At 40.4% G+C, this 17,214-nt stretch overlaps 2 protein-coding genes across 3 annotated transcripts in view; one reads left to right on the top strand and one right to left on the bottom strand.

Moving 5' to 3' along the window:
- LOC136755307 (uncharacterized) overlaps positions 1-15,763 on the bottom strand; it is a 95,588-nt gene extending 79,825 nt beyond the window's left edge. The window contains exon 1 of the mRNA XM_066711777.1: positions 13,206-15,763. Coding sequence (XP_066567874.1) covers positions 13,206-15,040 — 1,835 coding nt within the window. The 5' untranslated portion in view covers positions 15,041-15,763. The remainder of the gene's footprint in view (positions 1-13,205) is intronic.
- Positions 1-17,214, top strand: part of LOC136755306 (dedicator of cytokinesis protein 2) — a 435,882-nt gene that overhangs the window by 311,489 nt on the left and 107,179 nt on the right. The window lies entirely within an intron of this gene.

Genomic DNA, 17,214 nt, shown 5'->3' with positions numbered 1-17,214 from the left:
TGTCCAGGCCATTTTAGAATATCTTTGTAGAGTGAGCAATAATTCATCTCTTTTCACAGATTCTTTGCTTTATTCTATGACATACCAAAGGCATGCAAGTATACATGATACAATAACTTTTAATTTAATCACTTTTCAGGAGGAATGAAGCATAATTTCAATGCGCTGTAAGGGTACCAACAAATTTGAGCACGTCTGTATATATTTTTACCAATACTTCATCATGACGGCACAGTGCTTGCTGACTAAATTATTTCAATATGTTGATTTAGACATAAATATGGGCCGGTGGACCCGAACTCCCGATTCTTGGTTGAAATTTGGCCTTGGGATTGTCTGTTATCTGAACTGTGAGTTATCATGACAACCATTCACAGACTCCATTAACACTGAATCGTTTTAATATGGAACTTTGAGCTGTGACCATAGAGAAACTCCCAACCCTCTGGCATTAAGTATTTAAAAAAATGACGGCAGTCTGGGTAATAGCTGGTAGTTGGCTACTCTCATTTTGTGTGCTGTTCCCCTCCATCTCAGTTTGGCTGTGTCTGTCCCTCAGGTCTGCTGCATCCTGGCTGATTCAAAAAGCCAGCACCCCCCTACGCAACAGTAGAAGGCCTCCATGTGGAGTTAAATAAAGGGATCTATGCACCGTTTACCACAAATTTAACTCTGCCCTACATCACCTCTCTACTCATTATTGCACATTGATTTAGTGTCAGAAGTGTCTTAATGAATAAGGTTTGCCTTTCAGTTTTACCAGCCTTATTATTATTATTATTTTTATTTCTTGGCAGACGCCCTTCTCCAGGGCAACTTACAACATAACGTAAGTGCAAACAAAGTGCAAAAATACAGTTAAGTACAAGGACAAATTCAATTTAGCTAAAACATAACAATTCAAAATAAAATATTTTACAAATTCCAATTTACAATTTATACAAGTAAAGTAAGTGACTTCCTACATCCTGGACAGTGAAAGCTAAGTGCTGTCAAGATGTAGGGTCACAGTCAAGGGCTACGGGAAAGGGAACAAGGAGGAAAACAATCAAGAATGTGAGAAGCATAATAAAAACTGAGAAGTGATATCTAGCAGGGACTGTCAGAAAAGATGCGTCTTGAGTAAGCCCTGGAATGAGGTCCTGTGGAATCTACACACTCTGCTTCTTCTTCTGCTAAGAATCTTGAAATCACCAGGCATCAGGCAATGAGGAAAAGCGGGGATGAAGAGGGGGTTAAAAACATGCTGTACAACAGGAAACTTCATTCAGCCTTATAAGTTAAGCCTTTGTCTGCACAGCGAGAAGTGCTGAGTACTGACTGTAGCTATAGAATCAGGCTGGCAGGCACTCCTTAGCTCCACTGACAGTATCATGGCATCTGCCTGACTGATGCTGTCTGGCTCCCTGAGTTGGACTGTGTAAAGAGGTACAGCATACGCATTCATCTCTCTCGCAGCCTTTTTAACACTGTGTAATTTTCTTATGTTTCTATATACACTTACATTTCATTGGCACAACTGTGTGACATGTACTGTTCTTGGTTAAATTATAACAGACTTGTCTCAGACACACACACAAACACACTCTTTTAGACAATTAGGTTAATTTACTTGAACCTTGTTGTTTAACGGCTCTGAACTTTAGCAACTGGTAGCGCAATCCTGTGATGTATTTTCTTATTTTCACAAATTTAAATTATTTTATAATCCATAGGAAAACCATATCATACACCAGACTAAAATTCTATGCAGTTGAAAATACGAATTAAAAAGTAAATGATCTTCCTCTGCTTTCTGACTCTAATCTCTACCTGTACTTTTTTGCATGAATTTAAACTTAATCTTTCTAAATCAGATCTTCTTTTATTTTCCTCCCCTCTTCCCCCTTTTCTGATCTCTCTACTCCTGTGGAATCTACACACTCTGCTTCTTCTTCTGCTAAGAATCTTGAAATCACCAGGCATCAGGCAATGAGGAAAGGCGGGGGTGAAGAGGGGGTTAAAAACATGCTGTACAACAGGAAACTTCATTCAGTGACTTCATAACTAGCAGCAAGAATGTGAAATGCTACACCTTAATGCTACACCTCAATACTAATGTCATGATTCAATTTTCGATTTTGTTATTTTCCATCACACACTTGTCTCCAAATGAATAATATTTTTTGTCAAAAATGTAACAATTATTTTAACACTGCCAGCCAGTAAATGAACAATAGATTAAAAGTAAGGGCTTATGAAACACCTTAATGTAACACCTTAACAGTGGCAGGTATTTTTCCAAACTTCAAAGGTTCACGGGAAGTCCTACACCATTTGTTGTGCTGAATGATTAATCTATTGCAGGAGTCCCAACTGGGCAATTGCGAGCTACCAGTCGATTGTGGGATGTCTCTGAGGGGCTTGCCAAATGATTAAAAAAATACAAGCAAAATAGCGGCTCCCCCAGAACCCAGACGAAATAGCGGCTCCCACCCCCTTCACACACTTGTCTCCAAATGAAAAAGCAAGGGCTTATGAAACACACAAGTAGTTCTAGATTTGCATGAACAGTTTATCTGTAGTTGTCATTGAATTTGGATGTAACTACCCTCAAATTAAAGATGAAAGTCTACACTTGATGGTTTCCTTTCAAATCCATTGTGGTGGCATATAGAGCCAAAATGATGACAGTTGTGTCACTGTCCAAATATTTATGGACCGAACTCTATTTCACTTGGAATTGTGAGGAATAGTCATATTAGTGGTGTCTAAAATGCATCACAGATTTGATTTTTATTGACAAAAGACTATGTTAGAGTTAAAAATATTGCCAATGTCTGATTTTAAGGTATGGTATCTCTTTAATCTGATAATATCACAGCTATACATTACTAATTGTATATGTGACAGAAATTTTACTCTTTACTAAAAGATGAAAACACTGGATGGTCTGAAAATCTGCCATTTCATTGTCTCTCACCTGGCTATTGACTCTTTCTTCATCTCTGCATATACTTTCATGTATCCATCAATGAGAAACAAATTTGTATAGCATGCTACTTTATAAGCAATTGCATCTCCTGATTAACGACTCACTATCCCTTAACACCAAGGCCAACTCCGATAGTTACATAAATGAAGAAGGCGATTGGCCGCATACAAAATTACTGACCGTTGTATTCTATGAGCAATAACTTATCAATGGATTTAAAAATTTGTTTGTAGAATTTTTAGTGGAGCTGGGAGAAAATATAGGGTGGCTGAAGCCCCACTAAACTCGCCTGGTGTTCTCTCTGTCTTGATTTGCCCGTGAAACTCCATTTTACTGTTGTTTGTATTGCTTTGAAAAATGTTTCTTGTGACCACTGCAAATTGCCTGTCTGCAAATAAATACGTAAATACATAATAATGTAACTTGTCCATTATGCCTTTAATGTTGTTTTCATTATGTTAACATCTCAAAAAAGCTCAGGGTGGAGAGAATGAAGAAGAGGAGGAGATGGGGGTGGGTGAAAAGACAATAAGCAGTTAGAGGAGATAATTGAAACCTTGGGAAGCTTCTCTTGGACACATATAAATAAGCATTGTTATTAAAAACTAAAAAAACCTGGGACAGCAGTGCTGAGAGAGAGATGGTGTGGGGATTAGGGAGGAGTGAAAGAAAGTGTTAAAGGAAGAGAGAGAAGGAGTAGGGGAATCCTGTGTAGGATTCCCTTGACCAGTCTACAGCAGGCTGATTGCTTAGCCAGGCTCCTTAGGGAATATTTGGGAATCAACCAAATGCCTTCAGTTACAGCAACAGGAATCTGCTCTCTGCTTTTGTGAGACCGGGGAAAACATGCGAGAATGTGCCAGCTTTAGAGCTGCCATATTGATATGCTGGTGTTTTTAGCATACTAACCTGGAATAATGCATTTGTTTCATATGTTTGCCTATGTTAGTTTGTTGATATGAGCAGTTTATAAGAAACTATTTACATAAAAGTACATTTTGAATATTTTAATATTTTGTTTGTTACCGTATTACTCATGAATGGAGTTAGAGCCTGCAATTATAAAACAAGAAATGCATTAAACTGCTAGCTATGAACTGGGAATATTGCATTCTTTAAATAATGCAGGGGAGGGGATGGAGGGCCCACGTGATGGGTCTGTAGCTTTGTAGCAGAGAGGAGAGCTCAGAGTCAGGGAGAGGTGAGAACAAAGAAAAAGAAGGTTGGTTAGTAGAAGATGTAGGGGAGATAGGATGGAAGGGTGGTCGCTGAAGAGGTTGTGCACATCCATGATTTTAGAGGAGAAAATAATAACACCGTCTTCACTGTTTTTCCCTCAGCCGAATTGGAGGGGTACTATACAGCCTCTCTCTTTTTCAGGAGCTATGGGTGTTGCTGCCTGTGTGAAGCTCTACAGCTCCTAAGGTATTTGCGCAGAAGAGAGAGCAGAGCTACCTTAGTACAGGGAGAAGCCATGAACTGCTGTAACACATGTTTAAGCCACAGCTATTTAATCATCTGATGTAGACCAACTGCCAGGCCCAGAAGTGCAGTGTGCATTCCTGTGTAGCTCTGAGGGACTCTGCTGTAGGCCACTGTGATAAGTGTGTTGCCACCTGAACAGGCCAAGTCTCTACTGCATTCTCAGTGAATTTACTGTTGACTGTCATGTCGCGGGACTATGTTGTAATTTCTGTATTTAGGTTTGGAAAGAAAAACTAGATGGAGTATAGACTGGTTGTCAATAAAATTTGTCTTTAAAATATAACTTAATTTAAACTTATTGAAGAGGACTATTCTGATAGAATTGCATTGTAACTTTTTCTCATCAAAATACCCCTGAATGAGCTCACAGTGTTTTCTATGCAAAAGTTTTTTTTAGTTTTTTTTTTGTGTGTGAATGGTTGACATGCAGAGCTGTATTTAAAGAGGCAGCTCCTGCAGGCATTCCATTCCCACACTTGAATCTACTGCTCTGCCCAGCAGTACACCCACCATTTTTATGACTACTTTTATATAATTCAGTGTTTAATGAGAACAGAATTGAGGTTAAAAAATAAGTCAGTTCCAGGACACCCACTGACTGTCAGGAGGTTTGACTTAAAGGCCTCTTGAAGCAATTTCCTCACAGATCCAGGGACATTGCTTCCTGTACAGAGATGCTACTAATAAGAATAAAGGTCTGCCAGAATATATCACACAAAATCTTGATTATATTGTACTTTATTATGTACGCTGCCTTTTGCAGGTTCACATACATTCATTACAGTGTATGTTCCATGCTTTATACCAGGGGCGTAGGTTTTGTTTCAGAACTGGGTGGGGATGTATCCCCTATGCCTATGTGCATACATTATTGAGGGGGATAATTTAACATCTTCTGTAACAGGAAAATGTATCCGTTCTTCAGTATTTTACAACAGAAAGCTTTGATTTAAGAGAAATGTCTATTTGCTTCTGCCAGGCTGTAGATACATCAAACAAAATGGAAGGGTCTGTCAGTGTCTCCTAGAGACATCAACCTCTTTGCAGCCAAAACAATTTTAGCCCTATACAGACTTCACCTAAATGCATTACTTCTTCCAGCATTGAGGGAGTTATAACATGCTGTAGAGCCTGTACTTTATTTGAAAAATATAAATAGTCTACACACCCTTTATGTAACTTTTTTATATTAAGTATAGTTAGTATACTGATTGATTGTTCATATGTTTCTTCTGTACCTCAACAACAGAGATAGTTGAAATGTTGAAAAGTAGTGTACTCTTGGCCTGACGGTTGCTAAAAAACAGGGCTTCTCCAAAGGTGCCAATTTTTCCAACACCATGTTTCCATTAGGCTTTAAAGGGCCTGAATGAAGGTCACTGGACAGTAGCTGGATGATATTTAAAAAAAATATTTACCCAAGCGAGAACTGACTGACCAGTATCATCGGTAGTCTGACACACCGCACACCAGACCACTCATGGTAACTGTGAACACAAGTCAATAGTTCAAATAAAACAAACATGAGAGCAATTGTATTACATATAACCTGCAGTGTGTTAAACAAGTCAAGTCAGAAGCACTGCCCAAGGGGGGTTTCAGCGCACTTCTGTTGGAACCCAATCGAAGATGTTCTAAATTAGTATTTTAGAGGTTTTTTTTACAAAATAAAAAATCAGATAACATTCCACAGGTTACCAATCAGTCCAGTCAAACTCTAAGAGAGATCAGGATAAATGAGGAGGAGGTACTAAAGGGACTAGCAGAATAAAAACTAACAAATCACCTGGGCCAGATGCTATATTTCCAACAGTACTTAAAGAAATTAGGGAAATTATGTATAGGCCACTAACTAAAATATTCCAATTGACACTTAGAACAAGGGATGTGTCACCTGATTTGAAAACTGCAAATGTCATACAAATCCACAAGAAAGGGGACAAAACTGAGCCAGGAAATAATAGACCAATCAGTCTCACCTGCATTACTTGTAAAACTTTGGAAAAAAATGATTAGACAGAAAATAGAGGAGCATCTTAATGAAAACCATATTCTTGGTGATAGTCAACATGAGTTTAGGCAATTCATGTCTTTATAATGTATTAGAGTTTCTTGAACATGCAACTGCAACTGTAGATCACATGAAAGCATATGATATGATATACTTAGATTTTCAAAAAGCTTTTGATAAGGTTCAACACTAAAGACTGATCCTCAAATTGGAATCTGTAATTCAGGGTAATGTAAGTAGATGGATTATGAACTGGTTAATGTATAGGAAACAGAGGGTGTCGATAAGAGGAGTTGCTTCTAACTGGAGTGAGGTTGTTAGTGGAGTTCCACATGGATCAGTATTAGGGCCTGTGCTTTTTCTAATCTATATTAATAATCTGGACTCTGGGATAGTTAGCAAACTTGTCAAATTTACAGATGATACTAAAATAGGTGGTTCAGCAGATACAATCTCAGCAGCACAGGTTATTCAGAGGGACTAATATTCAAGTGTGGGCCGACACCTGGCAGATGAAATTCAATGTGGACAAGTGCAAGGTATTACATGCAAGTAACAAAAATGACCACTAAAATTATACTATGGGAGGAATAGAACTTGAAGAAGTAACATATGAGAAAGACCTAGGAGTCTATGTGGACTCCTCACTTTCTCCATCTCCATGGGAAGTAATGTTAAGACTGTACAATGCACATAAGAAATAAGAAAGTTTACAAACAAGAGGACGCCATTCGACCCATTGTGCTCGTTTGGTTCCATTAACTGATTGATCCGAGGATCCTCTCCAGTCTGATTTTAAATGTTCCCAAATTATCAGCTTCAACCACATCGCTGGGGAGTTTGTTCCAGGTTGTGACAACTCTCTGTGTAAAGAAGTGTCTCCTGTTTTCCGTCTTGAATGTCTTGAAGCCCAATTTCCATTTGTGTCCTCGGGTGCGTGTGTCCCTGCTGATCTGGAAAAGCTCCTCTGGTTTGATGTGGTCGATGCCTTTCATGATTTTGAAGACTTGAATCAAGTCCCCACACAGTCTCCTCTGTTCCAGGGTGAAAAGGTTTAGTTCCCGCAGTCTCTCATTTGGACATTCCCTTCAGACCTGGAATAAGTCTGGTTGCTCTCCTCTGAACTTCCTCTAGAGCAGTGATATCTTTCTTAAAGTGTGGAGCCCAGAACTGTACACAGTATTCCAGATGAGCCCAAACTAGTGCATTGTACAGTCTTAACATTACTTCCCTTGTTCTAAATTCTACGCTTTTGGCAATATATCCTAACATTCTTGTTTGCCTTTTTTATTGCTTCCCCACATTTTTGTTACCTGCATGTAATACCTTGCACTTGTCCACATTGAATTTCATCTGCCAGGTGTCGACCCACAACTGAATATTATCTAAGCCCCTTTGAATAGCCTGTGCTGCCAAGATTGTATCTGCTGAGCCACCTATTTTAGTATCATCTGCAAATTTGACAAGTTTGCTAACTGACACAGACTATCCCAGAGTCCACATCATTAATATAGATTTGAAAAAGCACAAGCCCTAGTACTGATCCCTGTGGAACTCCACTAACAACCTCACACCAGTTAGAAGCAACTCTTCTTATCGACACCCTCTGTTTCCTATACATCAACCAGTTCATAATCCATCTACTTACATTACCCTGAATGCCTACAGCTTCCAATTTGAGGATCAGTCTTTGGTGTGGAACCTTATCAAAAGCTTTTTGGAAATCTAAGTATATAATATCATATGCTTTCATGTGATCTGCAGCTGCAGTTGCATGTTCAAAAAATTCGAATAGATTACTAAAACATGGGCTGGGATTAAATCAAAACTTTGACCCACCCGCTAATAGAAAATTACAGAACTGTAAAACTGTAGTTTTTATTAAGATGCCACTTTCTTCTAACCATAAATGTAACTGCTATGATGTACAGGTTTGTAGTTTGCTATTAGCGGGTGAAAAGGGAACAACCTTTTCAGCCTGGAACAGAGAAAACTCTGTGGGGACTTGATTCAAGTCTTCAAAATCATGAAAGGCATCGACCACTTCAAACCAGAGGAGTTTTTCCAGATCAGCAGGGACACATGCACCCTGGGCTTCAAGGCATTCAAGATAGAAAACAGGAGACACTTCTTCACACAGAGAGTTGTTACAATCTGGAACAAACTCCCCAGCAATGTGGTTGAAGCTGAAAATTTGGGAACATTAAAAAATATACTGAATGTGATCCTTAGATCACTTAGTTTTAACAACACCATTTGAACAACATGTTTCAAGTTTTGGCTTATAATATAATATCAGAAAGGCAACCCCTGACCCCTGTTTTTCATTCAAAATGAGAATACTAAGGGTTGTTATTCTGAGCCACGAATGTTACATGTCAGATCCAGGTTTTCAGATAAAATCATGTTCATTTATATTATAGCGATCATTTTTAATGTAATGAACTATGGTTGGCAGTAAAAAAAATAGGTTACGACTAGGTTACATAACCAGCTTCCGAGCTATCCAGATCCCTGGTAAACAATTATAATTCCACAATTATTGTAACTATTGTTTGCTCTAGGAATGACACACAGTTGTAAATCACGGGTGTTAAAGTTTATTAAAACTATTAATTTTGCAGGGTACATGTGGAAGCAATACTATGTGTAGGCTACTGTGTGTACAGAGTATCTGTGATGACCCTGACTGTGTTAAGTACACAAATATTAAAATGTGAATCAAATGGTTAATACTATTGTAAATACGATAATACATAAATAAACCTTGATATAGGCTTATATTGGTTTAAATAGAGATGCTATCATTCCTGTTGCTTATGTGATTATGTTATAGCATTATGGCTTCGAGTCAGACTCCATGAAACTGAAACTGAAAAAGACAAATTATGCCAGAAATCCAATTTCCTACTCAAGGGTATATATTTCATTATGGATAAACTTTCAATGTTCACATTTACCCTCTCTGGTACAGCAGGCTCTGCAAAATTATTGTATAATGAAAAGCAAATAGCCATAAACAGAAAAGATCCCCTACCTATGTATCATCACCCCGGTCATCCTCCAAAGTCAAAAACTTAAATTAAATATATATTTTCTGAGTCAGACTTACTTGCATTATTCTTTACATGTCCATGATGTAAACAATGTAAGCCGGGACCACTATTGAGATCACACATTACTGTTGGCGAGTCTTACTCTTTCATGTATTTAATACAAAAGTGAATAAATAATAATTATGATTGTGTACAGTGTCATCATCCATGATAATACATGTTGAGCATGCATTTCCGTATCTTTAATATCTGAGAAGGGAAATCTCTTTTGATACAGTCCCACATTAATTGTTTGCTTATTTCTATTTCTGTTTCCTGTAATGGAATATGAAATGCTGCTGTTAATTGCCAGCTGTTTTACTCTTGTGGGACAGGAGACGTTTCACAACAGCAGTGTAGTTTCAGCTGGAATATAATACCACAGAAGCCCAATGCACAGCTTCAGAGCTCTGAAGTTCAGATATAAAAGCACAGCCATATTAGAGATTCATCAAGCAATTATCAGAAATGCCCTTTCTGCCTGTGTTTCTGCATTTAATACTGTTTTGGTTGGGGACAGAGACTGTGGCAAGGTTTAGGTTAATACAATAAGATAATGTATTATATCTTGTCCATATCTTCTTATGGAATCTTAATTGCTTGTAATATCCCTGAGTCTTTTGCAAAGGATGTTGAGTTTGCAGGATGAGTCAGCAGATAATAACTGAGTGAAACTGTCACATTAAATATGAAATGTTTAGTCTCTTAGAGAAAACTATTTGTGTATTTGTGTGTGCATGGTGGGAAGGGTCGTCAAAGTGTTGTATAATGCCCAAAGCAAAGCAAAGTTTCCTGATACACAAACATAAGAAGGCCAGTGATGCACAGCTAAGCCTAGGAGACAAAGTCAACTGGGTGATTGCAGAGAGGGGGGAATATGATTGCATACATACACTAAAATGTTCTCTGTTGTAGTTTATTTTAAAAGGAATTTCATTTTGACAATTAGACTATTCATAGGCTATATTCATAAAGGGGCCCTTTTGCAATTTTCAACATTTTTAAGTTGAAAAAAAATAAGAATGATGTTTCATTCATGGCATTTACAGGTTCACCTCTTAAGCTAACAGATGGCGCTGGTACCCTTAAAAGGGCACAAAAACTATGTGTTTCTGTTTAATATGAAGTGTACTCTTCACCTTCATGTTGTTCACCACGTGTTTGGTATCTTATGAAAGCTGAGACTCTCATCTTTCTAACATTGTCAATCATTCTCTGATGTGAAAAAATAATGCCCCCCCATTTTACGGACCCAACCCCCGACCCCACCCCGCATTTAGATTGGACTGGATCCTGTGGTGGATTTGTAAGTATTATTATTTGGTATTATTTCAGCTACAGTTTTGTTTGGATACTTGGGTATGTGTTTGGACACAACCAAGACACCTCTCACAAACACCCTCGTTTAGTGGGTTCTGTTTGTCCTATCAACACACAAATTAGTACAGTTGTTGTTGACATGCCATTGAAGGGATATATGGAGATTCAGTGAGCTATACATAGTGGTGCCTTTATAGGTGGAGTGAAACATGACTTTGAAAATTGAAACAATAAAATAGTTATTTTTTCTGCACATTATCTTGCTTTATGTGTATTGTGTTACTCAAATTCAAGATATTTTCATTTAAATTATACCATCCATATGCGTGTGATACAAATATTTAGAGTTATTGAAAATGGGCTAGTCCTTTTAAGAAGAAATTCAAATTTTTTACTTTCAGCTTAAAAGGTTAATATACATATGCTGCTTATTTAGTAATTAAGTAATTTTACTGTTTATTTGAACTGTTATTCATGTTAGAAATATTGTAGGAAATGTAAAAATTTGTGTTAAACACTTTATGAATACAGCCCTATGTGTGTATGTTTACAGATGTTTACTCTGTATTACCATAAATATTTGGGCAACATGCAAGCTTGAAAAGACAGCTATTCAGTGTGTTGATAGTCAAAGGAATATAGTGTCATTTCTACTGCAGCTAGAGAAGTTGGTCCTTGTGGTCATATCCTCTCATTTGAGAGATGTTCTGTTGGAATGAGGTGTTGACATAAGCAAGCTGTGATTTTTTTTAAGCACCAGTCTTGTGTTACTCTCACTATTTTCTAAACCTGCATATTAATATTTAAGTTCTAGAGATATACAAATATTTCAATAATGACAAAATACAATTGTTTAAAATGTAATTGACTCTCACACAGAGAAAAAAAAAATATATATATATATATATATATACAATACATGGTTCAATCCATTACTGATAGAGGACTATTTAGACAGAGACAGAGATCCATGTTATATCATCTTTGGTGTATAAAGGGGACAACATTAATTACAGAGTTCTCTCCTAGAAGAAATTCTATATTTTCACAGTATGTGAATGCAGTGCAGTTGTTCAGCTGTTCTCACATTATAATGTGAGGTGGAATCCCTGCCTAACTGTGTTGTCTCTCCAGGATAGACTTGGCGGGGCAGCCAGTGGCTCAGCATCTTTTTCTCACAGAATACACTGAAACGAGTAAACACAGGCCACAGGCTGTTATTCAGTCTACTTCACTCATTTAGTTTCTGTGAAGCTTACTTATGCAATAACATCATTGAGTTCCTTCCTGAAGGATCACAGTGAGTCAGTTTCCACAGAATGGTTCATTGGTTAATTCCAAACACCCACAACTCTGCAATATAGTGCTTTCTATTGTCTCTGGTAAATACACTTGAACATAACATGCATATTGTCTAGTCTTGGTTTTGTTGCCTTTTATTTAGGTTTAATGAACAAAGAAGTAGATTGTGAAGTTTTTTCATTGGACAGCAATAGACGTGGTATTGTTATTGCAATTTGCAGAAAGTTGTGAAACTAGCTTGCAGCAAAGGATGCTGTACACATGGTTTGTGTGTGTTAGCAATGCTGTGTGATGCACAGTACACTGCTATACCTTTGGACTGTATGAGACTCTGTGACCATTTCCTCACAGATAACTTTCTACTGTTTCTGTATATAGGATCTCCAGAGTTTTGTCCTAGTTACAGACTCTGTAAATACAAAAATACAGCAACCAAATAGGTCAGCAGCATTCTTCCTCCACCCTGAAGAATGCTTTTTGGGAACAAAAATAATATAAACCAGGGCTAGATGACAGTATTTTTTGTATGTTTTTTTTGTACTGAAGTAATTTTTTTCATCCATATTTTATAGGACTACCCTCACTCCACTACTGTACAGTAAGTGAGGTTTTTGTCTCTCTATTTCTTATATAATGGTTCACCAAGCAAAGTATACAGTGTAAAGAATCTCCCTTTTAAAGAATTGAAGAAAATCAATGCTGTGATACTGTCTGGATTTTGTCAATATTTCTCCAGTAACAGCACATCAAGCCACTGTTTTCCAGCCTCTCCAACTCTTTACTTCCTCTCACTGTAACATAATTTATGTACCTTCTTTCTGTATAGGAAGAGCAATGTTTGCCAAATAACTCTTGTTATACATTAAAGTGGCTGTGTATGCTATCCAGTCCAACTTCTTAGAAGTGCTCAGCCATTCAATGACATCAGATTCCAGACTGGGTACTTTCAGCCAGTTTCAATTTTATGAATTGCAATGTTGCCACAACCCAACCCCCCACCCTCCCAGATCAAACTCACCCATCCCGCTCAGCTTCTTTCTTCTCCAGGTCCTGAATGACATCCAGCAGGACCTTGATGGTATTCTGGCTGGTCTCCAGGACATTCTCCATGCTCTGCAGGCGTGTGTGTAGACTGCTGATGTCGTGGTGCAGGGACTGACTGCGGCCTTGACCTGAGCTGCTTGCAGGGGGCACTTTACCCTCTGCTGTCCCTCCCTGAGACAGTAGCTTCTCTCGAGCTCGGGACAGGTCTAGCTGGCCTTTGGTCCCTGCCACCATTTCTAGGAGCTCATGGACCTGCCTGAGAGTCTCTGAGTGTTCAGGGGACAAAGAGGCCCCCTCTGGCCATGGAGTCCTGCTTGAGGCCTGGGTTGGGACCCATGGGGACATGGAGGGTTCTTGACCACTGTGAGTATTAGCTAGGGGCTCTGTGTAGAAGATGGTGGCAGAGACACTGTCTGGAGGGGCCTGCCCCGGACTGGGGTTTAGGGGGGGTGTCTGGGGTCCCCCCCCTCCTTGCAGTTTGGGGCTACTGTCTGCATGGCACTGGAGTTCCTCCATCTTAGATGGGGGTCTATGATGAGAGCCTTCCCTGCTCACACTCAGCATCCTGCCCCCCCACCATGCGTTCGGTGATCCCTCTGTCCGGCTGTGCACTCTGCCCTGCCCTGCTGGCTCACACTGCTGTTCTGCTCTGCAGGCTCTTTTGCAACTGGGCCTTGGAAGGCAGCCCAAGTCCTGGATAGCACAGCGCAGGAGTGTGGGAGAGCAGGTGTCACCCCACTCACCCCTCTGGGGGTCCTGAGAAGGTTGTGGATGAGTAATGGGAGTGCAGGAACAGGAGCAAGGCAAGGGTTTCCCTGGGTCACTCAGTGCTCGTCCAAGGGTCTGCCGCCTCCCATCCAGGCCATCCAGAGAACCCCTGTTCTGTGGAGGAGTGGCACATGGGGGGCAGTGCCCTCCTGAGATAGGGTTAGGGAACTGAGTGGGACACACACACTGCTCTGTGGACGACATCCCTGTGTAGTGGGTACATAGGCAGCAGGCATGAACATTGCTGTGACTTTTGGTCAGGCTTTGGCCCTGATTACCACATGGTGGAGTTGCTGTGCCCCGTGTTCTGACACATCTAAGCCCCTCCTTGCTGAGTGGAGTGGGTTCATCGGGTGACTGTTTCTGGGGCAAACAATGGCAGGGACCCATACAGTGGGGCTCTGAAGGGCTGTCCTGAGTGTTGAGCAGTCGCTGGATGTCATTCTGATGGCACAACAGGTCCTCCCCTTCAACCCTCTCCCCCATGTCACTCTCCCTGAAGTCCCCCATGCTGCGGCTGCGGTAACGAATGGTGGCCGATTGCTTCTGCAGGCTGGGCGAGGTTTGGATGGCCGTGCTCATGCAGTTGCGCCGGGGGTGGGGCAGCGTTAGGGAGCAGGGCCGAGGCTGAGCCCAAGGCCGTTGCGGGGCCAATACTGTGGCCACCGCTCCCACGCCCCCCCCCAATGTGCCTACCACCGAGCCCCCATTCACAGAAATTCTCTCCAGTCCTGGGCTGTCCCAGCTGTCTTGGACTAAGGACAGGGGTCTGCCTATCCTACTCTGTGGTGGGGTGGGGGTGATGGGGGGATCGGGGCTGGCAGGGCCAGGCTGGCTCTGGATGTGAGGCACATAACTCCTCTCAGTGCCATCTTCTAGGTCTTTGAAGCGTACCTGCTGGGTACGGTTGCGCCGGCGCTTGAGTCGTGTCTCGATGTCAGGGGAATCCCGGTTCAGCAGCACTGAGCGCACTGTCATGGCCTTATCCGGGTTCACACTAATGCTGGGAGTCAGGATGTGGTTAGGCTCCTTGCTGACCATATCTCCACAGTAACAGTCTGGTTTGTAAGGTGGATCAGAGAATCAACGCTCCTTACTTGTGTCCTGATACAACTGCAGATTGTTTTGGGAAAAGGGTGCTGTGAACAGTAGATATGGCAATAGGTTTGCACAATAAAATGACGTACAACATCTTTATGCATTGGGCTAATTTGGGATACAGCTTTAAAGATTGCTATGTGATATTATTAAATATTATAGTTTTTATTAGTACTGTTATTGTAACAATGCCCTATGATGAGGCTACAGCTGTGAACTGTCTTGGAGACACTCCCCAATGTGTCCATCTGTGTTCTAGTCCAATGAGCACCACTGACCCTCAGGGGGTCACATGACTGCCCGAGAGTCTGTGTTCTCTCAATGCTGGTGATAGTGCCAGTTCCAGACCGAGCCCCAGCCCACTGCAGAGGGGTTCACTGACTGGTGGGTTTTTAATCTCTGTGAGTTCAGACAGGAGGGAGTGTGGAGTCTCATGGTGTCCCTCAATACTGTTCCATTAATTCATTGACTAATTAAATGAGAGAACTGTGTAAGTCAGAGTTGGAGTGCTGGAGTGGTAAAGTGTTCCGGTTAATGTCTGTAAAGTCATGGAGGTGTCTGGGGTATTCCTCTCTCCACCCGTTGAGATCAGGTCACCTCTCCCCAGGTAAGTGGCTGGTGTCCGTGTGTGTGGCAGTGCGTGGGTGGGTTGAGCGTTTGGCAGTAGGGGGGGGCGCTCCGCCATGCAGCCAACTGTGGCTCATTTCCCCCAGCACTCACCGCCTCCTCCCCTCCCCTCCCCTCACTGCCAGGGTAGCTCCTGATCAGCAGCTCACAGCATCCCCCCACATCTACTGAGCAGCCAGGGCCTGAAAATAAGAAATAAATAAATCAAATAAAAAATAAGCTGAAATTTCAGTACAATGTAGCAAGTGTGAGATCAGGAGCAGTGAGGTGTTTATTTCAACTGGTTTGATAAATTGTGTAATCAAAACTTTATATTGAATTGATTTGGAAAGAATTAACACTTTGTACCCCAAAGAAAATTGCAGTCATAGTGGCCTTGTGAGGTATTGAAGGGAATCTGATAATATTAAAGTAATAACTGCTATATTAAGAAGATGTAGGAACATACACACACACATATATATATATATATATATATATATATATATATATATATATATATATTGTTAGTTAGTTTATTTGCTAACCTCATTACTGATTTTGTATATGTTGATGTACTGAAAAACACTGAAGTTGAAAGTCAGAAAGAAAAGACTGGACCTATTCTGAAATCTGTTATTCCATCTATGTAATAAACTGTTGGTTTGTCTAATTATTTCAAAGGCTGAGGAAGCTGTCAAGTCAAGATAGAAGCTCTACAATACACAATCTATGTTTGCACAAATGCTCACATTTACAGGGTTTCTCACAGCCTATTCGTCAGCAGTCCAGGGTCTATATTTATAATTTGTGTGTGCACAAGCAGAAACTGTGAGGTCTATCAACAAAGAATGTGCAGTTAAAATGTACACAAACACACACACTCTGACCTGTTGCTGTACTTTTGTATGCATCTGTTTAAGACATACTGTATATTTGTGTTGGAGCTGATTTGTGCAGAGTTTAATTTCCAAACTTACCTGTTAACCCTGGGATTCATTAACATCTAGTACTACTGTTAATTGCCATAGGCAAGATTTAGCATCAATGTGTGAACAATTGTAACGTTTGTAACTGGGGGCTTCAGGGCAGAGATTTAGAAGCCTGAGTGTATCCATGAGTGAGGGGAGAGATGGGGAAGAGAGGGAGAGGGGAGTAGAGAGTGGGATGGGAGGAGTGACAGGGGTTGTTACAGGAGAATGATAGAGCCATGGGGATCAAGTGAGGGAAAGGAGAGTGGGAGTGAGTGGAAGTTTTCCAGGGTCTCTCTGGCATTGTTTCCTGGCTTTAACCCTATCTGCTGACCATGTGGAGTGGAGGGGGTGAGCCAGCAAAGCATGAGGATCTGCAGTCTAGCAAATAATCCACTTTTGAAATTGAAATTGACTGAAATTGTTTATGAATTTATTTTCAGTACATTCAAAAGAGAATTCAATTTTCATATATATATATACACTCACCTAAAGGATTATTAGGAACACCTGTTCAATTTCTCATTAATGCAATTATCT

The sequence above is a fragment of the Amia ocellicauda genome, chromosome 8 (assembly GCF_036373705.1).
Source record: "Amia ocellicauda isolate fAmiCal2 chromosome 8, fAmiCal2.hap1, whole genome shotgun sequence".
In the NCBI taxonomy this organism is placed as follows: Eukaryota; Metazoa; Chordata; class Actinopteri; order Amiiformes; family Amiidae; genus Amia; species Amia ocellicauda.
This window is presented reverse-complemented; position numbering and strand designations above follow the sequence as displayed.